Source organism: Apteryx mantelli, chromosome 6, assembly GCF_036417845.1.
Source record: "Apteryx mantelli isolate bAptMan1 chromosome 6, bAptMan1.hap1, whole genome shotgun sequence".
NCBI classification, from domain to species: Eukaryota; Metazoa; Chordata; class Aves; order Apterygiformes; family Apterygidae; genus Apteryx; species Apteryx mantelli.
Genome location: NC_089983.1, coordinates 34,422,067 through 34,445,879, shown reverse-complemented (window position 1 = coordinate 34,445,879; position 23,813 = coordinate 34,422,067). Strand labels below are relative to the sequence as shown.

Sequence of the window (23,813 nt, the reverse complement as noted above, 5' to 3'; positions counted from 1 at the left end):
CTCCACTCCTTAAACAGTACAGCACTTAAGTACTCAAAAGTCAGAATGGCCATCACTGTAAACAGAATTTATTTGGCACTCTTACTTTGTATTAATTCCTTGTCACAACAGCAGTACTATATTCAACACATATCTAGAACACGGGGTAACAATTTATCTACGAAGCTGTTAAGTGCATGTCTTCATGCTACTTGATAATTAATAGGATTGTAGAAGAATAACTAAATCCTCTGACTTACAAAGATCAGTGTTTCTCAAACATGAACCTGAGAAGAACTCAGCATAATTATTAGCAAGCAAACACTCCAGGTACTCAGTGAGGATGAGAGAATTCCTTCACACTCCATTCAAATATAAGCAAATATGTTTATCAAATCAGGAAATACAGTTTGTGGGATTCGGTCTGCTAATTTAATAGACTGCTAACAGATCAGAAAGCTGGCCTGAAAATAACTTTGATCATCAGTCATGCTGTCATAATTCATAACTCTACCAGGATATGTAAACTGCTAAAGGCAAGTTTTACTAGAAGACTGACAGCGTTCTTGCAGCCGAGTTACTTCTTTCCCACAATAAAACACACTTCAAAACTTGCCACAGTTGAAAAGGCTCACTTATTTTATTGTATTCTAGTGCTCAGTGAGAAGAACACTGGGTTTTTTAGCAGCTGGTTGGAGGAGGTATAGTCCCCAACGTTCACTAGCAGCACACTTGTTACAAAGGCAACCAAAGTATTGTAGCAAAACTTACTTCATAACTTTTTTTTGAGAGTGAGCACCAGTAAGTGAAGTCAAGACTGACATGTTCAACTCATTAAAAAGCAGGTACAATTCCAAAACTTGAGATAAAATTTAAAGAAACATGCTACAGATTTAGAGAAGTACAGTCAGAGCATCTAGACAGTTCCAGTTTTTTGCACAGCAATGACAGGGCAATATAGTAATGCTCTTTAATATACAAATTTGGGGGGGGGGTTTTAATGGTCATTATAATTCCAATCATAGTAAGTATTGCTCAGTACCCTAATACCCACAATATTAACTGTGAATTTCAATTTTCCATACTAGGAAATACCTAGGGAACAGTGTTATACTCCAGTGGGAAAACCAGAAGTATTTTGCATATTAACAAAGCAGCTGCACACTGCTTTTCATGTAGACATTACATTGAGTTACACAGCCAGAGTACACATTTCCTAAGGATGTATAAAAAAAGGAACTACATAAATGTTTTTGTGCTTCACTAGGAATGAAATGCAACAGAATTAAATTTTTATATATGATATGTGCACAAAACTCACCCATAACGGCAGTGAGCCTGAAAACCTGAACTTCAGGGAAATGGTTGCCCTGTTACCATTATTTTATATCCTAAAACACAAAACCAAAATTACACAATTATTGAAGCTGTCAGAATGATGTAAGGCAGTCAACTCTTCACTGTCAACAGGCAGTTTATCTGATACTGTACATATCAGATAAACTACAGATAAGATTGCATACGCAGATATGACATGTGGAAAAAAAACAGATATTGTCCCCAAAGTCTCTCTGGGCTCAGTGCAACATACACACACACACATATATACTTTTTTATATATATATATATATATATATATATATATATAAATATAAATATAAATACACACACACACACTTTCGGAAGACACAAAGCCTGAAGTAAATGTTCTGGTAGACTTAAGCTGACTTTAGCCTCCATCTACACCCCCAAAATCATGCTTAGTAGCTTTATTAGCCATATTGCTCTATTACCCAGGATATGCACTATTCCAGGTATTTAAAAAGCAATTATATTTTCACAGGTTCCTTTGTCTAGGATTTAAAAGTTCTGTGTTCAGAACAATATATATGAGAAACTCGGGAAACACCACCTAAATCTAGAGGCTTCAACATTTGCTGTTGATACAAATGAGAAATGGTCAATTTCTAGCAGTTTTCACCACAATAAAGAACATTACAAAACTGTTCCAGCACCCCGGGGAAAAAAGCCTCAGCAGGAATTAAGCTAAATCAATTTTTAACATGTACACTATAATTTATTAGCATAGTTACATACAAGTTTCCCAGAAAAGCAGAAATATAAGGGGCACAGTTATGAAGAAACCCAGTCTATCAGGGTATCTTCAACACCAGTCAACTGAAAAACAACACTAATTAAAAACCAATTAAAATCACCTTTCTATAGGATATTACTATGGAGCTTAACAGCAGAAACCTAAAGACATATCCCCAAGCAGACATGGAGATTTCTTTGCAAGACAGGCTACCACAAGAAGAATTCAGATTAATAACACAAGAACATAGAAGAAGACTTCCCTATTTTGTTACACAGGTAAGCCACTAACTGCCCACTGCCACCAACCAGGGAGAGCCCAGTCTTTCCGCCCTTTTCCTGGCTGCACAGGATCATCCGTTCTTCTGACTCAAAGCTAGAAGTTCTGCCCCTCTTGGGTAAAACGGATGCATTTCCCTGCAAGGCCATTCAAGGAGCTAAACCAACAGAACACAACTCACTTTTTTGCCCTTCTCCTTAGCATTAAATTTTCTCTTGGTCTAGTTCCTTACCAGAGTGTCAAATGAGCCGTAGAGCCAGCACAGGGCAGTGGGTGGGAGTGCCCGGCTGAGAGCCCACCTTCAGCACCAGCCAGTCACTAGAATTCCTTGCTTGAATATTCGATCAATTTTCTAGCTGACGACAAATTACAATTTTCAAAGGGGGTACCGAGTACAAGGACACAACTTACAGTTTGATACTCTTCAACATTAAAAGCCTTTTGGAAAAAATGTCTCTAACAGTCTCTGAAAGAAACTGAATTGCACTGGATAAAGGCAGGATGTTTCATGGATTAGTAACTACTTAAGAGGTAGCAAAAACAGGGCAGGAATTTTTCTCATAATGAAGGGCAGGTGGACCCTTGATCTGATTATTATAGCTACTTTATAAAAATCTAACACACTAGAAAGATCCCTTCCACAGCAAAGCAGAAACATTCTGTAATTTCTCCAATAGAACAGCATTCTTAACTATTAAGTAGTTTTAAGAAAAATCAGGAATTCCCAGAGTGATACATCTTACGGTTTTATCCATCTACCATTCTCCTATACAGTATTTTTGCATTTGTTTTGGCTTTAATTTTTAAATGGACTAGTGTATTTAATATTCAGTGCAGAAAACCTGTTTGTATTTCTGCACATGAAAGTAATTTCACTTAAGCAGATAGCTCTTCCAAGTTGAGTCTCTGGAATCACGCCTTTTACATATGCATTCCCTGAAAACAGCCTTTTTAACAGATTTCATTTCACCCGTGGAATTAGAAAGCTGCCAGTACTCATGGCAGGACTTGCAAAGCTCATGTTTTTCAGAAAGAAAATTGCACTTTAGAGTCATATAAAGTTTTCCCCTGGATACTGCCTAACCTTTACCTACGCAACATTTGAGTTCAACCACTACTGCTTGTCTCAAGCTCTATAGTAACCAAGAAGAGACCAGGCTCTCACGATAGACACCGAAGCCCCTCTAGTCTCGCTCTGCAATCAGAAATCTGTTCAGTTTAAAAACTTACTGCTAACACTGGCTGCAGCCTCTTGATGCCACCACCTGTCCCCAGCAGGAGACAGAAAATCTATTCAAGCTTCTGTTGCTCCAAAACAGCATTGGAGAACTGTGAGGATACAAAAGAAACAGGCTTGTACTGATCTTCAGAGAGGAAGACGAGGGCCTGGATTTTCATTTATTTGCCAAACGATGATAGCCAATGTCATTCAAAATAAAGACAAAATCTTTCGTTGTTGATCTCACAAGATGCCAGGAGATCTGGTTTGCCTAACTAGTTGGCTCTACCTTTAGAGCCTTAAATAATATAATTAACTTTTCCCTCACACCTTATTCTTTGCTTTGTTATATCCTGAAGCATAAAAAAGCAAAATGGAATGTATATTCAATTATTTTACATGCTATGTGGTGTCCGTACCAGTAGTGGTATTGGGAGAAACTTCCACAGAATCATTCACTAGTTAAAGTACTCACAAAACATTTTCTAATTTTATATTTGATCTGACTGTCTTAAAATAGGAGCTAGTGTCATTTTCATAAATGTCTAATTAGTTCTCTAATACATTAAACATAAAAACGTGTTCCATGACTTTGGACGGAGTACTTCTGTAGTATTTTTTTGTAAGCAGTCAAAAGAAATATAAAAATTCTATGACACATTTCTACTCCTCCGTCACACTTTAAAAAACAAGAACAAGTTATATCTCCAAATAAAAATACGCCAGATATCTTCCTCAACCTGGCTGAGATAACCAAATTTGGAAGTTCAACTTATTTGAGCTACAGGGCTTAAATAGTGCAAGCAAAAAAAGAAGAAACATCTTAGGAAGCACAAGTTCCTCCAGTTACAAGAATTCATTCTTTAATATTAGTCTGTGGCATCTTTCATTAGAAGCACACAAGCAAATGAGTGAGCACTCACTTCTTTTCCCTTCCAAACACCTTCTGATTTTCTTCTTTTAAGGAATTCAAAAAAATTGTATTTCTCTGAATAATTTATGAACTTTGCACCTCATTATTTCTTTTAACCAAAATTCTTTCTCTTCCAGGATGAAGTACAATCAATCACAAACTAAACATATCAATCTTTTTGTTAGTATTTAATTTCACCTTAAAAATAAATCAATATCAAAAATTTAAATTAAGTAGGCGACACATCAACTCTATGAAGGCTTCATCTTTATGAATTGAGAAATCAGTTCTGTTTTTAACTGTTTATTATAGGAATGGACGGGGGGGAGACCGACTGGAAAAAAAAACCCACTGACGAAAATCAATGTATTTCAAAAGATACATTCAACAGGAAAAAAAAAAAAACCCTAATCCAGGGATAGACAGTATTAACACACACCCCAGAGTGGATTACAATCCAGGATAAAAAGGAAGCAAAAAAGGGGGGAAAAAAAAGAAAAAAAGAACTCAATCTAGGAGAAGCAGAGGCAGCAAAATACAACAGGAGCAGATAAAAGAAGTAAAATAAAATTCTGTCAAGGTCTTGAAGACAGACACAAGCAGCCTGAATTTGAATGCAATTAAAGAAAGGATGACAGCGAGTGAATTTCAAAAAGGTGCTGATGTGATAAGAGTGGCAAACAAAGAAGAACACCCTAGCAACAGCATTTTGGGGATAAGGGTGGGGAGATGCTGATTCATATTCATGATTCACTTCCTGTCAGCCACCTTCCACAGGGCCTGGAAGTCTTTCAGGATCTGGGAAAGCTGCTGAAGGAAGAAAATATCCAGGTGATTCTTGGAAATCATTTTTCACTTTCTCACAGCAAATGAAACAAAGCTGGTAGACAAATAAGTCTGGACAGTAACCTAGCTGTTCAAACTCTGTGCTAATTGTCCATACACATGTACTTTCCCTATAATAAATGCAACAGGTTTAAGCTACCTCATTTACTGAGAGATAAGAGCGCACAAACATGGGCAGATATACCACATAGTCTCTCGTGACTTGTTCACACGCAAAAAAACCCTGAAGGTTACGAAAAAAAAACATTAAGACCCTTTAGCCTTACGCAGTGAGGGAAGAAAGCAAGCAGATGCTCCAAGAGCTGAACAGTTAATTCAGTGGGCTAGAAAGGGTGGGTTTACTTCTATGGGATACGGCAATATCTCACCTGGAGAAATGAAATGGTTCCTACAACATCCAGCTTCGTAACAGAAGTGCAAATTTCAGAGAGCCAAATTAGCAACAGTAACCAGAAGAGCCCTAAATAAATCATGAAAGCAGCAGAGGTGGTATCTAAGCACACAAGAACATAAGCCAGTTTTCATGGTGTCTTGAATGTTAAAAACAAGCAAAAAGACAAAGAAACACAAGCAATGTCTTAGCCCGATTTCATAAGGAAACCAGATTTATGCTATTACCCTTAACTGCACAGAAAGATGCCTTACAATACTGCAGTCCACTAACCTATTTCAACAGAGGACCAAGGATCTCAAGGATATTAATTCCCTACAAATTTTCACTAAAATATATCAGCCAGAGGATACAGAATCGTAATTCCCTGCTCTCACATCAAAGTAAAATAATGCAGTATGAATGCAACAAGAAAAACATGCAATAATTATTCCAAACCCAGGTAAAGGTTTAATTGGAAATTATATAGTATTAGGCATAAGCCAATTAAACCAACATGACAAGAAATCAAACTTTGCTAGTACTGCTATTCAGACACATGCTCATCTATACACAAACACACAGTATAAAGAGCCAGGTAAACATGAACAGTGGGGGTTTACAGCTATTTTTATTAACTGTAGAAATGGATATTCAGAATATGAAATAAGATTGTTACAACTTGCTTCCTGGGGAGGAGAATGAGCCAGACAAAATGCTTTTCATCTCAAAAATACTACTTCTAAAGGATCAGATGCTCAGGCTCGCACAACCTCCCGTAAATCACAGGAGGCAAGGCTGAAAGAACCTCAAGTGATCACCGAGTCAAATACTCCTACTTAACCTTTAGCCAAAATAACCCCCAAACCTGTTGTGCAGCACTGCGCAGCTTTTTTATTTCAAATCAAATTTTAAAAAGGGTGAATTTTTAATGCTCAATATTTTTTTTAACACATTTGTTTCCTTATCTGTGTGTAGAGAAATATGTTCAAGGATTTGGGGATTTTTTTTTTTTTGCATGAGGGGGCAGGGCAGGTAGCTGAATTTTTTTCTTTTCTGTAAAGTTGGATAACCACATGCCAACAGCCTACATAGCACCAGTTACCAAGCACCAGTACCAAGGACCTCAGGTCAGGAAACACTGATCTGGTTTACCCCTTTGCCCAAGACAAAAACTCTACCTAAACCACTCCCCATGAACTGCCTTGATACATTCAACTCAAGTGTATGGACCGAAATTCTAACAAAACTAAAAATAGCATATATTCAAGGAATCATCTGTTATAGATCATCTAAAGTGACATACAGAAATATTTCTTTTTTCAAAATACTCATCCTTAATATATATATCAAGAACAATTGAGTTATCTCAACAATACAAGTTTAAAAGGCCAGTGACAAGACTTTAAAGTTTCCTAAGAATAATAGAGGATAATTGCTTAACACTAAATCCTACCTCCAACATGAAGAAACGGGACTTCATCTTGACAGACAAGAATTAGTATTTGAACAAAAATAAGATTAGTTTGTTTAAGCTCTATTGACCACGACCCAAACACCCTAACTAAACAAAACAAGACAGCAAGCAATAATACCTAAATCTGAACTTCTGAAGTAAAATTTTTCATAGCTCAAAACAACTGCTGGCATAACTGATAACAACAAACAGTGCGGGAGGTGTAAAAGAAAATTCAGAATTGTTCTAAGATACAAGTGAATACCTAAAAGACGACAACCCCACAGAAAAGAGGGGGAAGGAAAGCATTTTATATAGATGTAACACGTACCTTGAACAAAAAGCCAAAGAATGCAAAAGCAATTTCAGAGAATGTGAAAGCAGCAGCAAAACAGAAAATCATGAAGGACAGAAAAAAAGAGAAGCAAAAAACAGTAATGAATAAAGTATCTAAGCAGGTAAAAGAAAGGTCTGATAACTGAACAATAACATGCCAGATGTGAGTTCTGTTTTAGAAAAACTCAGATCTTTATATATTCCAGTAATCCACGAGAAAAGGTGTTCACAGGGCAAGCACAAAAGGGAGAGAAAGATTAAATCAATCCAAATCAAAAGCCAATGACATTAATTAAGGGCATATTTACTAAACTAAAAAAGTACAGGACTTAACAGGTCAAATCTGGAACATTACAAACTAGAGCTTAACTAGGGAAGACAATAATGGAAATGTTCTTCCTGTCACACTCTTATGGGATCTTTTAAAATGGAAAGCTATTGGAGGGGAACGACCAGATAAAAATCTTAGAAAACAAGAAAAAGCTGTTGAGGCCTTCCCTTCACCCTAGGGACTCCAACCTTCCTTAGCTCACCTCAAGGAGCCTTTAGCTTTGAAAGCCAGCAGGGAGGGATGCCTGCCTGTCCACAGCACACTGGGAAGGGCACGAGCCACAGAGCCGTAATATCCTCCTCTCTATTTCTTCTTCTGTCACGCGGCCCTTTTTATTCTGAAGCATCTTCTTGCCCCTCTGATTTCCCCAGATCCTGAGATTAGCTGCAGTGCACAGGATAAACTGAGTGGGTCCATCCAGTTCCCCTGCGCTGGGTTCTGCCGTTTTGCCAGTCCTTCCCAGCCAGGCCTGCCAGACCATGCCTCAGACCGTGGAAAGGAGACAGTGTAGACTAGCAGCTCTCACAACCAACTCGCTGGTCCAGGGCAACAATTCAGGACTGACAAGCTGTCCTTGACTCGGAGAGCATCAAACAGAAGCTGCATTGCCCTTTATTTTTGCTTCTCACTGCCTGCTTTTCCAGAGATGCCACCATTCGCAATTTGGACCTGAACAGCCAAGCTAAAGCATCTGGCCACTACAATGACTGTTTGACAAAACAAGGAACCTAAAACACATCAAATGCCCCTTTGCAGAAAGAGAATCATGTTTATATTCAGGGTTTATTTTCTGCACAACTTGATTTTGTTTTTCAAAATATTTTAAGTCTTGTTCCGATTCTCCCCGTAGCTTGGTCAGTACACTTCTAAACTTTACCCCAAATTTCTCATTGGGTCTTGTCATCAGTTTATTCAAAACCCCAAGCCATTTTAACCTGTTGCACAGAGACAAGCAACGTAAACACGTAATATCCCGAACCAACTTTTAAATTGGTATCAGCACAATGGGCTTCCGAAAATAGCACCCAAATCACTCAAAGTCAACACTTTCTTTTTTTTTAATAGAATATTAGAAACAAACAGAAACTTGTAATCAGATACAGGTATCTGATTTGACTGAATTTAGATGATGAAGCTGCAATGGTGACACAGAACTGGAAGAAACAGTAAGCATCCATTTTCTGTTCTAGTTTTTAAAAATAAAGAAGATGTATCCAAATCACAGCACAATGTTACTGGAATAGAAATTTCACCATCCACAACAACAAAAGGATACGGGGCAGTATATGATAAAGTATTTCAGATCAAATATTTGAAATTAATTAATTAGGCACTTATAAGTGCCTAATTTCAAAATATTTGGAAATCTGGAAGATTCAGTGGACTGCAAATGTTGTATAACTAACTGAGAAGGATAAAAGGAAAGGCCCCAGAGCCATAGATTATTTGCCTCAACACCAACTGTGGGTAAACTAATACAATAATTAATTTGGCTTTTATCATGGAATTACAATCAAAAATACAGTACATCCATTAATGTCCAGGACAGTTATTACTGCCAAGCAAAGTATGTCTTCTTGAAAGGATTACAGATTAGTTAACAAAAATAACTACAGCAATTAGCATACTTAGATTTGCCAATGCATTTGATTAAATATTATACAACGTTTTAATTATTCACTTAAAAGGCTTAATTAACTAATAGAAAATTCATTTGATGGATTAAAATATGATATTTTGAGATCCATATTCCTATTTAGCAAAAAAAATTGACAAGCATGGTTCCTACTACAACCTCCTACAGACTGCCAATGGTAAGACAGGCACAAAACAACGAGAAAGGCAAATTACGGCTCAAGAAAATGATCCAAATCAACTGTTTATAGCAGTCACAGTCCAATAAAATGCGTCTAAGTACAATTAAATAATTTAAATACCTTTTAACATCTTACTGGGAATTTTTTTTTCATTTAATGTTATTCATTTTTGCATTTAAAATAGTTTTATATCACTATTTAATAATGCTTTTGCATACAAACACATAATTGCAATCATTCAGGAAACTGCAAAGCTGCAGCTACAAGACCGGACAGTCGTAGCAAGTGACAATTCAGAAGAGTTATTAAATCATAAAGCATACTCATCTAAATGCATAGTCATCTAAGCGCAATACAACAGCAAAGAAGGTTAATGCAATCCTTGTGTGTATAGAAATGCACCACAGATGATGCCATCTTGCTTCTCTACACAACCTATAGATTCACTATTCAGAGGGGAATATCAGAAAAATTTCAGACAGCAAGCATGGGATGGCCGAAGAATTTAAAACCTTTTTTGACACTGTAGAGGTGTCAGATCTCTACAACGTACAGAGCTTAAATTTTTGAAATTGAAGACTTAAAATCTTTCTTTTCCAGCCTAAAAAGAGTGAATTTATGTCTAATTCAGCACACAAGACATGCTCAGCAGTAGCAGTAGACATGATTTGGAGTTTATTTTCTGAGCAGTTACTAGATTTATTCCTCCTGGAGTTCAATTTTCAAAAAAAGAAAAAAAAAAAAGACTTGCATAAAATACAACTCCTAATTATGGATGGTGCAGGCAGCCTGCAGCCTCCCAGTTGCAGGAAGGCTATAAGTTTAAAAAGCAACACCATCAGGTTTAGTACCATATATGCAGTCCATCTCTCAAAGTGCTTTGAGAGACAAACTTCAGAATCAACTGTAAGATCCAGCAGGCCCAATGAGAAAAGTAAAACCTCATGCTACTTAGATTAAATCTTTAATGCCAACTGTTCTATAAGCTGTAATTTGACACATTCATACAACATATATCAGCCTAAAGAACAATGATATTGACTCCAAAAAGTTAGAAAGCCCTGGAAGGTTTGAGAACGCAGACACAATTTTTAATGAATGTTCTCATAAAAACACAAAGTAGTAGATAATTTAGTTCAAGATGAGCTTATAGCAAAATTATGCTTTTGAGATAAATATCTTAATAGTTACAGCAGTATTCACAAAGAGTAACTGCAGTCTAGGAAGGCTAATCTCCCTACACTTCCTTTACAGTTGATAGGGAGAGATAAGCATATTTAGAGTTTCCGGACACTTCAATTTCAGTTCCTGCTTTGAATCAACCTCTGCCTTCCAAACTGCATCAGGAGCCTCTATAGACTACCCTTTCATAAGCCCACTCAAGTACAACAAGAAGGTAAGACTGTAACTGGTCTCAAAATGAAAATCATCTACTTCCCTTCTCCATTTCTTATAGCTGTACAATATTATTGCTTTATCAGCAATCCAAGCACCCCCTTCGACAACTAATTTCTTGATCTTCCTGTAGAATGACTTTGCTGAAACATCAAAACTTTTACCTGCCTAAGGAAGTCATGTTTTGTTGAGGTCTGTTCACCATTTTAAGAAAAAAATACTATGAAACAAACATAACAGCTTTAATTTGAAGAAGGGCTGCTATAGCTGAAACTTGTGGACATTCAGAGGCCACACTGATACTTTGCAAAACATTGCCAATTTTTCAATGGAAGAGACTAGTTAGAAATTGATTCTGCTCATATTCCTGTTCACTGTGTTTAGCTCTACTTGTACCTGAGACCAGCTTCTCTCGCACAGTATCCTAAAAAGCAACGGACACAGTTCAGTGGGCTACAAATGACTGAATGACTGCCTCCAAATCATTCTGGCATCTTGGAAATTCATCACCACCACGCTGGCTGGAAAGTCTCAGAGCAGCACAGCATTAAGAACAAATTCCTTCTCATTAACTAAGCTATATGCTACATAAAATGATTAATGCTATTTACATCACAAAAATGTTTAAATCTTATTCAATATATTAAGATAACATTATAATGCTCACAAATACACAGAACAAAATACTTGCAGCGTTTGTAACTTTTTTCCTAATTTACAGTCTTAAATGAACTGAACAAACCATAAAAGGCTTCTCAAAGAAAACAGGTACATAAAATTTTAATCCTTACAGTTCATGTCAATGAATTCAATACATGTCAATGAGACATGTACTACAGTGACTGTTACAATCAGATTTTGGTGCTGCTGTTTCTTTTTCTAAAATCTCAGTGCTGCTCTTGGCTCTCAGTACCTGCTGCTGCCATTTGGAGGTCTTCTGCTGAAACTCTGATGAATGGCAACAATGTCAGTTTTCATTCACTTATGACTGAAGAGTCAAAGTATTTCTGAAAAAGGGCTAAAGATGTCACAAAAACCATTACAAAAATGCAGCTGCATGTCCCCTACTGAAAGTGCTACAAGAGGTAAGACTGTCAAGTGTCACAGACTATTCACATATGTGCCTTACAAAAACAGGGCATATATCTCCTTGGTACAAGAGAATTCAAGATCACCAGTTAAGCCAAAGAATTAACTGTACAGAGTAAGCCTACTTATTCTTACCAGGTATTAGTGATTCCTGAAATCTTCACTACTCTAAAAATGGAAGACTCTGCTGAAACCAGTAACAACCAAATGAATTTTAGAAGAGTACCCATTCTCTGAAAAAAGTAAACTTATCACAATCTGCTTATAATCTATGAACATCATTCTTTAAGCAAAAACCATTAAAGTAACACGACAGGAAAAGCTGGCTTCCAGCGCCCACTGAGTATTGTAAACAATTAGAGCACTTCAACTTAAGTATGAGAGCAGTTATGCTACTTATCAGCCAGGCTTCACTTCTGACAGCATACAGAAGAAAGTGCATCCTTAAACTCCAGTAATTAGTTTAGTTCTGTCTTTTTCAGCTCATCTTTCAGCTCTGTGACCATGATGGGTTGAAAGACCACCATCTGGGGGGAGTAAGCCAGAAAAAAGAACTCCCTCTCCATTTCTACAGCTAGTGTTAATATCTATCTGCTAACTGCTTCTTTCCAGCTGACCCTCACTGGTGAGCAGGAAATCAACAGCAAACAGATGATCCACCTGGAAAGTTATTCTTATGTATTTTAAGAGAGTTTGCTATCAGCCAGCTCACCTCCCTGATCTGACACTTCCACAGCACTAATACCAACACAAAGAAGGGTGCAAGAATTCAAGCTGGAACCATCCCTTCAGCCAACACATGGATTCGGACTGGCTTAAGACTACCATGAAACGGAACCGCTAAGCATCTGATACAAGGCAGTGTTAGAGAAAAGAAGCCAGGTCATACAGTGGTATACACAGGTACTTCTGCAATGGGCATTTTCTGTCCTCCTCCTTTACCATTGCAGGATGTAAGGCTATTGCAGCTAAGCTAAATGAATTCTCTGCATCAGTATTCTTTGCAACAGAAATTTGGAAGATTCCTCTACAGAGAGCAAATCTAGTGACAAATAATTTCTTGAGAATGAAGCAAATGTAGATGGGGTCATCAAAAAAAAAAAAAAAAGAAAGGAACAGTAGAAAAACAACAAAAAATCATCAGATCTAAATGACATTTGCCTAAAAAGTTTTAACAGAACTGAAGGATGAAAACAGCTGAGCTACAAATAGCAGTGTATAACCTCTCACTAAAGTCACATTGATGCCTGAAGACATAAAGATGGCATGTGCAATCCAAGGGTTTTTTAAAAGAGATTCCAGAGAACCACAGAGCAATAAGCCTGATCTGTAGCAAATAAATTAGAATTAATGGACATATGGATGATTATGATACAGTAGGGAAGAGTAGATATGGCTGGGGCAAAAAGAGCTCCTCGCTTTCAAATCTCTTCATACATTCTGAATGGGGGAAAAGAAAAAAAAAAAGTCTACTGCTTGGATTTCCAAAGCCGAAAAAGCCTCACCAAAGGCTTTTTGCAGCCACAGCATTAGAGAAAAGGCTATGAATAAATTGGCTTAAATGCATGAGTAAATTGGCTTAAGTATAGAAAATAGAGGATAGGCCTAATTGGTGCTCCCACAATGGAAGGTGGATACCAGTGGGGTTCAGCAAGAACCTGAGCTTTTCAGCATATTCCAAATTATCCAGGAAACAGGAGTAAGGCGAAAAGTTTGCTGACAATATGGTTTGCATCAATACTATGTTTTTCAAGATAGCAAGGAAAGGGACAACTGAAGAAGCCAAGCTGGACCTTATCAGTGTAGATGACTGAGCAATAAAGCAGGTGATAGCCAATGCCGGTGAAAAAGTGATGCAAGTTGGGGGAGGGAAGCAACCCTAACTTTACATAGAAAACAATGGGCTTTGCACCGATTACTACAACTCAGGAATGAAATTCTAGGACTACAGATAGTCCCATGAAAATGTCAACTCACTGATGGTCATAAAAGCAAGCCAGTGTTAGGAACTATTAAGAAAGAAACTGAGTACAAAACAGAGATCGTCATGCCCATATCTTGAATATCACTAGCTGTGCTGGAGCCTTCAGTAAAATTGGAATAGTTTCAGAGAACAGCAAAATGTATGATCAGAGATACAGAACAGGTTCTCCAGTGGGGAAGAAATAGGCCAGTTAGGACTGTTCAGCTTCAAAAGTGCTGGGGTGAATGGGAATGGGGGGGAGAGGGAAATGATAATGGTCTACAAAAATCGCATAAGGAACAGAGTGGGTAGATGTAGTTTGCTCTCCTCTCCTACAAAAAAATTGTGGCACCAGAAGAAATCAGTAGAACCCATGTTTGAAACAAGCAAAAAAAAAAAAAAAAAGCATATTTTAACCTAACAAGTAGCACATATGTAGAATTTCTTGTCAAAGGATATTTGGAGGCTAGAGATGTAGCTGGGTGCAAAAAAGGACTGGACAAGTTTGTGGAAAAGAAATCCAAAGGTTACTAACTACACAGAAACCACATCAGACTTAGAACAGCCCTGTGCTGAAAATAGCTAGAGATTGAATATTCCAGGAAATTATTATATATGCTTGCCCTGTTTTTTCTTACTCTTCCCTAAGCATCCTTTCATGCTTATTACTCTTGGAAGCAGAATACTGGAATATCTTTTGTCTGAATTCATTATGGATTAAGATTTTACCTAAGACTTGTCAGCCACTTCACCAATAACATTTAAATTCACATTTGAAAGCCTCATTTGGTATTCATGACAGTGCCAATATCACAGACACAGAGCCTTAACAGATATTTTCTAATGAAACTTGCTGCAGCAAATTAAAATGTCATTCATTACACTATCCACCTTATCCCCGCCAGAAGTTACTGCACTTACTGTACCAGCGGCAGAAGAAACTGTTTACAAACTATTTCTTTATATCCATCCATTTCTCATCAAACCATCACACAAAAAAACAAATCAGTGCTTGAAGGTTTGGGGTTTTACGATTCCAATTATATTCTTGTTTCATCAAAGTCCTCATGCTGGAGGTGCAATAACTGTGGCACTGTTAGAAGTGCACATAGTGTGACAAAATAACAACTGAATACAGGTTGAACTTTATCAGCCATGTTTCAGTAGTAAGACACCCTTTACCAATAAACATTTAGGGTGGCAATTCTCACATTCTCAATAGAAAATGTCTTATTTTCTTTAGATCTTGCAGAAGTTTGATTACTCTGGTTGTCAAATAATTTAGTTCTTTTTTTATCTGAAAAACTGCCTGATCCAGATGTTTTTCAGTGTTCAAATCTTTGCTCAAAGGTAAGACTATAGTTCTCACTGCCATAGTTTTGACAACACTCAAAGTTGTTGGCATTTGTAGGACTCGCTCATCTAAATCTATCGTAAAATCATTTTGAGCCCAGATAAGAGGTAATCAACACTGAGTGCTTCAATATTTCTTCCTGCAACAAACTAAAGGCTTTCTTTAATGATCATTCTTGGTGTCTGTTTTGTTTTTTTGTGAAGGCAGCACTGCTAAAAGAATCTAACAATATGTCCCATCTGTGATCCATCCTCTAAGGTTATAGATAAAAAATTTTTTATGTAAAAAGTCAGACAAAATGGAGTAAAGCCAGAGGACATGTTGATCACATCTGTTTGGTAGCTGACTCTGCATATCTTCCAATAAAGCAAGCCTACAGGATAAAAATTTTTTCTACTATGTCATTGGGCTAGTGATACTCTAATGACATTTCAAAATGGCAAAAGGCTTGTTCAGATACAGTTACACTGACAGAAGTTATTTTGCCAATACAACTTACTTCAAAGATATAACATATATAACTGCTAAAGACATGTTTTTTCCAATAGAAGCTGCAACCAACCCTACAAGAGCTTGCTACCAATGATGGTTTCCTACTGCAGAGCAGACTTGCATCTAAAAGTCACAGGGATTGCATGTGCTGGGAAAGATATGGGGAAGGGCAGAAGCTGCATACTCTGCTACAGAATAAGTTATCAAACACTGATCCTGTAGAGTCAAGAAACACCTAAAAGAAGGCAGCTAATCTGAGATCAGGATTAAGTTCTGTGATTCAGAAAGATAACTCAATGCAGAAAGAGGAAGAAAGAGATAACTGGTTTAACAAACACTAAAGAAGAGGATATGGGACACACTGTATTTTAAGTTGTATAGCCAAGAATCTGACGTTTTCACAAAAAAAACAAAAACAAAAACACCCCACACAACTCCCCCCCCACCCTGAATGACATTTTAATAGCGCTGTCATATGTTATTTCTACTGTAACTTATTCTGTTGCAGTAAGATTTTGGCAGGGGATCTTTGAAAGAGACGCAGACAAATTAAGAGTCGAGTGGGAGTTAATGCCCAAAGAAAAAAACCTGAGAAAACATGACCTGAGAAGAAAAGGCCTGTTTGTACAGTTTAGTAAAGAGAAGGCTGAAATAAAAGGAGACAGAGGAACAGCCTGCACATATGCAAACAGTTGGTATAAACAGTACAGAAATCATTATCCTGCATGAGTAATAATGGCGGGACAAGAAGTAATTGGCTTAACTAGCAGCAAGAGAGAGACATAAGTTAAATATTAAGAAAAGCCTCCTAACTATAATGATAGTTATGCACCAGCTATAAATAGTTCAGTGAGGAGGTGTGGTATTAGTCTTTTCAGAGGTTTTTAAGAACAGATCAGACAAACATCTGTCAGATATAATTTCAGTATATTTGCTTCTGCCTCAGAGTAGGGAGTAACTTCTTGAAATCATCTCCCTTCTTGCATATCTACGATTTCTTCATTATCCAAATAAAAACTATTTATCAGTGTTATCACACTTGTACTTCAGAAGTATTGCCTTTGCAAACATCAACACCTGAAACATCTGAATTTTATTACTGAAAGCATTGCTGTTGTCAAACTGTCACTGTACTTACCAAAAAACATTTCTCTTCAGGAACACAAAAACAGCATCTTTTACTACTACAGATAATCCACAGAGGTGGACAAATGATCAAAAGGAAATGCAGAATGAAAAACAAGTGAGCAAAGAAAAAAAATCTGTGTAGTTGAAGATTAGCCTAAGTAAAAAGAATTTGCTCTTATGAAGAACTAAGTTACTGCTTGCCAGTATAATTTAAAAAATATGCAATGATTTGATACACAGAAGGTACAAAAGACATTGCAAATGGACAGGAAAAAGGCACAACTCCACAAGCCTCCCTACACTAACAATTCCTTATCCTCAGTTTTAAAAGCACTCTGCAAATAGCCCTGCTTTGTCCTTGTTCAAGTAAGTCCAACTTCAAACAACCTCATTAAGTTAGGCTCTAAACTATGCCATATGTGTATCTGTGGGTCAAGCATCTCTAGACCAGTGATTCCCACAGATGGAAGTCACTGCAATATCCGAACAGAGAACTCTATCTTTCCCTCATTCAGTCTTACCAGAACTTCTGCAACTTCTCAAAAATATATATTTAAGATGAATATATTAAAAACAATGCAGAAAAAAAAATGCAGAAAAATGCATGCTTAATGAAGAAACTGGGTTAACATACAGCCATAAGTTACATCTGCCCTTATTAATATATTACTAAGTCAAGATCTCATGCTAAGACCCAGAAGTGAGAATCACAACTGGCATACTGCATTCTGAATGCTGTTCCCACTGCCCAATTATATGATGTATAGCAATGCTATGTTGCAGGTTATATGCAATTATAACATACATGACCTACTTTGACCTATTCTGTAACACTGCAAAACACCAGAATCTTAAAACTGAAAATTCAGCAATGTTTATCACTTAAAAAAAAAAAAAAGAGAGAGAGAGATTTCTCCTTTCCCACAGAGAAATTAGTGTTGTCAGTATAATCCACCAAGATTTTTTTGTAAAATTCTGTGGGTTCTTCTTTCAGAATATTAAAAGTTAAAATTTAGAAATTAAACTTTCAGGACAGCAAACAACTACTGGCTAACTAGATAAATCCAGGCAGAGTCACTAGTCTATATACATATTTACATTAGCTCATCATGCATATGAAAACAAGTTCTACAAAAGGTAACAATGTAATTAATTACACTGATCAGCTGCATCAATTGCCATTATTAATTTTTCTCCAAATACTAGTCTACATAAAGAGGATAGTATTAATTGCAAAGATCTGAAAAAAAATTGTAACAGAGTCTGGTCTTTACTCCACACATACTATGTATATCTTGACAGATCAGAATACCTTTAGCTGCATGTTTGGTGGGAGAAGGGGAATTAATGGAAGAAATCACTCCATTATCACTCTCGTGATGCATTTTTCAAGTAGATGTTACTCTCAGTCCAAAGACTGTTCAGTTAGAAAACCACCGAACAATCTGTCACAACAATAGATTACATGTTATTCATTACTTTTGACTTAGTTTGCTAACATAAGAAGTCAGCCTCCAGCGAAGATAATATAGATGAAAAAGAATTAACAACTGAAACTTACATTGCTAATACATAAAGCTTTTTCAAGAAGTTCTCTATAAACCTTTACTAATAATGACAAAGGTTTTTAAAATCTAATTTATACCTAAATACCAACAATAATTGAGGAAAAAATAAGAAAAAGATACAGAACCAAGATTACATATATGAATTAGATTCATAACATGACTAATTTGCTTGCCTTCTCCAGAAGAAAACTGTATCCTTACAATAAAACAAAACAGGCTTTTGTATCTAACCTCAATCAGCTTTAAATTCTTTAAGTCTACACCTTTTCCAGCTTTCCTGAGACTCATAGAAAAGAACCAGTGATAATGCTATGACCAAATGTGAAAGGTTATTTACTTTTACCATGAAGTATCTAGAGGTTTATCAACATAAAGTGGAAAAAATATGTTTATGTATGATCTCCCCTGCCAGGGTATTAAACATCATACAACAAAACAACACTCCTGTTATGCTACAGGTTGGAAAACTTTACATATTTCTCTCTACCTGTCCCAGACATCTACCTATTCACACATACTATATAAGCTCTCAAGGTTCTCAACTGTAACAGCTACCTTAGAAAAAATCTCCTCTGACAGTTTAGAAATCTCAGCAGGCTGACACAAGCTATTCAAAAACGTGTTTTCTTCACCACAGTCTTCCATTAGTGCCATGTAAACCACTGACACCGAGTTTATCGAGACAAACTGCACACAGATTTTCTCCAGCAGAGTCAGTTTGACAAATATTAGTTTACTATTTTGCTTTATCAAAACACAATAAACCCTTTGAAAAAGTTAAATGAATTACATACAGCATCATTAGCTGAATTAACCAGGTTCAATACATTTCAATAGCAACTATGACATAACACAAATTGTAAAAATTATAAGAAGCTCCCTTTTATGAATGTAACTGTATTTTGGAAAAAAGAGGTATTTAAAAAGCCACCATAAGCAACATCATCAAATACCAATAATACATTAAAGTTTTTCATACAGTATTTCTGTTGTTTTTAAATGGCAGTGAAGAATTTAGTCACAGAGCAGGAAAAAAAATTACAAGAAAATTCTTTTCAGTTTTGCAATGTAGCATAAATACTAACTCATCACTCCTTTTTGCCTTAAAACTATCCATAAGGGAATCCTGTAAGAAAGAGAAAGCACACTTTCTAGGGTATTCTGCTAATAAGCGCTACGCCACAAGGGACTCCAGGATGTTTTGCAAGACAAGCATGTAGACGTTCATTCTACAAATACTAAGCCTTTGCCACATACACAGAACACATTTTGGAAGGCCTCTTGCAATTTGCAACATGCTGCATCGTTTAAAGAAAGAAATCTCGTAGTTCAGAAACGTTTTCTGCATGCAATAAAAATCCCTCTTCTTTCAAGGCAGGCTTCCATTATCTCTCACCATCCTTTCAAGGAATACTTCAATGATACAACACCGCTTAGAAGTACTCAGCTTATTTAATGTATTCATCTTGAATAATTCCACAGTGAACCATTAAAACCATATTAAGGAGGAAAGAGAGGAAGCCAGAGAAGACTCGCGTGGGTACTGCGGCCACCTCACAAGCAGGAAGGGAAAAAGAACCTAATGCTCACTTTCCCCCCAGCAAAAACATCTCGCAGCACCTGACCCACATACCCAATTCACAGCACCGCTCTCGCTGCAGAGCGATTTAAGGAAAAGAGCCACAGTATCAGCGCGCAATTACAGGGACACTTATGGTCACGTATAAATATTTATAGAGATCGTAAAACCCTTCAGATCCGGCAGCTGTAGCGTAAATACCTCTAATGCGTCCACCCCCACACACCTCGGAGCGGTAGCCGGTCCCTCCACCTGCGCGGGCGGGGACGCCGGTCCCGCTCCTCGGTGCGGCCTGCGCCAGCCCGCCGGGCACCTCCCGGGCGCCGAAGCCGCCTCCCGGAGGCCTCCCCACGGCGAGTCGCGCCGCCGGGCCCGCTCCCCCTCGAGCCGCCCCCCAGCGCCCGCGCCCGGCCGGCCCCGGCGGCCCCCGGCCCGGCCCGAGCCGCCCCCCCGCCCCGGCACCGACCTGTGTCACGGCGGAGGCCAGCGGCAGCGAGGGTCGCCGCGGGGCCCGGCGGCGGCCGGCGCAGCCCCGGGAGGGAGCGGCCAGGATTCCGCAGAGCAGCCCACCCGCCGGCGGGGGAAGGGGCCCGGGCCCGCCCGCGCGAGGGCACGGCGGGGGGCGACGGCGCGCTCCGAGGCCGGCAGCGGAGGGAGGCGAGCGCCGAGCGGCGCCGCGAGGGGGGTGGGGGCGCTCTCCGCCCCTGGCGCCGCCGCCGCGGGGGTCCCTGCAGGCGTGAGGCGCCCGCGGCCGCCGCCGCTCCTGCTGCCCGCCGCGAGCTCCGCCTCCCGCTCCGCCGAAACCCGTGACGCAGGCCGCGCCGCCCGGCGCCGCCGCGGGGGCAGGCCGCGCGCACGTCATCGCGGCTCGGCGTCACGGCGCACGGGCGGCGGGCGAGCGGCGCCCGGCTCCGCGCACGCGCGCGAAGGGGCGGGTGGAAACGCGGGCCCACGCCGGGAGGGTGCTGAGCGCATGCGCAGCAGGCGCCCCCGGCCGTTGGGCCCGAGACCCACGCATGCGCGGTGGTGCGCGGGGCCTGCGAGGCCGTTAACCGCCCGCCCCCAACCCGCTGCGCTGCCGGTAACGGTCGCAGCAAGAGCCCGAGCACAGTCTTTTGTTACCGGCGCGGCTTCCTCGCAGAAACAGGCTGCCGTTACCGCCCCAAGCAGCGACGAGCTGTGTTTGTATAAGATCTTGAACAACATACGATGTGAAAGTTATATTCTTAATCTCATTGCTTGTTGATCATGCTATGCTCCACCTATTACACTGTGTTTTTGTCAAACAATTTTAAGTTGTGCCCAGGCTACTGCTTTATCTTTTTGGCACCTTCCTGATGTGTTTTTAGATTTGCATTCAGAAGGCTACATTCAAAAGTTTTGTCTGGTGATGTCTCCTCCATGACTGCTTAAAAAAAAAGTCACTGACAGCCCTTTATAGTCCAAAACAGCAATAATGTAGTAGGAAAAGCCGTACAAACTCCACCAGTAAGCTCTCAGTGCAGGCCTAGTGCAATACACACTTTTTATGACTTTAAAATGCCTTGCTGCCTCTGAGGCTTGCCCCGTGCTGCCTCCCTCGCTTTGCCTGTTTCCCCTCATAAGGACAGACTGGTCCTCCACAGTAGCCAACGTCTTTATTTATGCTAGAAGGAAGGATGCTGTCCTAAATCAGTCTAAGAAATACCTCCCAAAACCTGTCAGAACACCTAGTACTACTACACTCAAAGTCTAAGGAGTAGATGACAGGAAATAGTGCTATGACCATGTAACTATTTTTGTCCATGTTTAAAAATAAGCGTACAGGCATGATCCATTGTGCATGAGACATACGGATGGCCTGTGCATGCTTAGCAAACGCTATTCTGAAACATGTTGATAGGCAATATGTGTTCAGAAAGTCTTACCAAGATAGCAGTAGTCTGTGTTATTGCACATGATTATATAGCACAGTAGTCCCAAATGAGCTACCACTCATATGCTGTTTCTGCCATGAGGCATCCCACTCTGAGGTATTTATCCTTTAAGTCAATCAAAGGTTTGTAAAACGTGGACAGGTCTTAAAAATCTACCCAGACAAGGGTTTTTGGCCACTTTAGACACACACAGGAGAACCTACTTGACTGTCCCTTTAAGACTTTATTATACTATGTATTATAATTTATCATTATTATTGGCATATATAATTATGCTGGTAAACTCTCTGAAGTAGACAAGTCATAGACAGGACCCCAAGGTGCATATCCAGGCAAGTAAACTTTCAGAAGGAACCCCATATGAAGTTAAGAGATTATATATCAAGGTCCACAACATGAATATTTTGAGATCCTCCACTGAAATACACTACAGATGATAAAAATAGATACTGTCATCCTTTCTAAAAACACATTAAAAAGGACAGTATTGAAGAAAGATCACCTGATAAAGTGTATCGAAGAAAGGCACAAGGCTCTGAATTACACTGATTAATAAGAACTCAAGTACCAACATGAGGAATATGTAATAGTCCCTCAAAGTTAAGACCCTTTTTTCCACAGCAGGCAAAATTTTGTTGGACATGTTCGTGAGATGCTTGTCGTGAGCAAGAGTCTTAACTAGGGAGTTACGAAGGTGACCTTTTGTGCTAAATGATAGGGAAAGAGCCAACAGAAATGCTGACTTTGTATGATGCTCCTGCACCATCAAGCAGATCAATGAGCCACAGCTGCTTACACAGCTTTGAAAACACATCCAGTGTTTCCCTTGCCTTAATGTTCCAGTCTGTGGCTATTTGTCAGTTTTAGCATCTTGCAAATGGATTTCCCTGATGGAGGAAGGGTTAGTGAGCAGTAGGTTTTGAAGACAGAATTCCTTTACTACAGAAGAAGCCAGCAAGGTTCTGGAAAATCCTCACTTGCCCTTTTCCTCTGCCCACACGTTCCTTTATACTTCTGCACAAAGTCCTCATAGCAGAGAGCACTCTGACTGCATTATTAGCTCCATCCCCAGAGTGCTTCGCTGAGGTCAGGTACATCCTGACAGGCATCAGCATTACCCTGGCGTAATCCCTAAAACAGAGTTTCTTCAGTATCAGGAGCAGGATAAACAGCTAAATATTGACTTTAAGAAAAAAAAAAAAAAAAGCCCCCAAAAATCTATCAACACCAGGGACCAGCACTTATGACTCTGGCTCACAGTGAGCTCAGCACAAGCCCAGAGGTAAGGCTCTCAGATCATGTGTCACACTACTGGAGTGAAATAGTGCTTATAGGAACTGTATAATTGCTGATACAGAAGAGTATAAAAATAGATTACACTGTAGCTGCAATAAAGCACACTAGTTATTTATACATTCGGTACAAGCCCTACACAGGCAATTGAAGTTGGGAGGAGTGGGGGTAGAAATTATAGGGTAAGCACATCTTAGGAGAGTCTACTCAAGTAATTGACTGAGATTTGGCAGTGTGACTCTCCCCGGATTCCAGAATCAATACCTCATTGCAATAAGAGGTTCTCACCTTCTAGAGATATTGCTTGAGGCTAACAAGTGACTGTATTAGTTAACACTAAAGCCACAGCTTCCAAGCACTTCAAATGGGCATAAACCAGCTCTTTTTAGTGGCCA

At 39.1% G+C, this 23,813-nt stretch overlaps 1 protein-coding gene across 6 annotated transcripts in view; it reads right to left on the bottom strand.

Annotated features, from left to right (window-relative positions):
- The window catches only part of MAP3K2 (mitogen-activated protein kinase kinase kinase 2), a 56,696-nt gene extending 35,949 nt beyond the window's left edge, over positions 1-20,747 (bottom strand). For all 6 annotated transcript variants that reach the window (XR_010884599.1, XM_067299239.1, XM_067299243.1 and 3 more), the window contains exons 1-2: positions 20,676-20,747; positions 1,301-1,370 (exon numbers count right to left, since the gene is read on the bottom strand). Coding sequence is in view for 5 of the 6 variants with exons in the window: in XM_067299239.1 (XP_067155340.1) it covers positions 1,301-1,304 (4 nt within the window). In the remaining variant the exon portion in view is untranslated. The remainder of the gene's footprint in view (positions 1-1,300; positions 1,371-20,675) is intronic.
- Between the last annotated feature and the right edge of the window lie 3,066 nt (positions 20,748-23,813).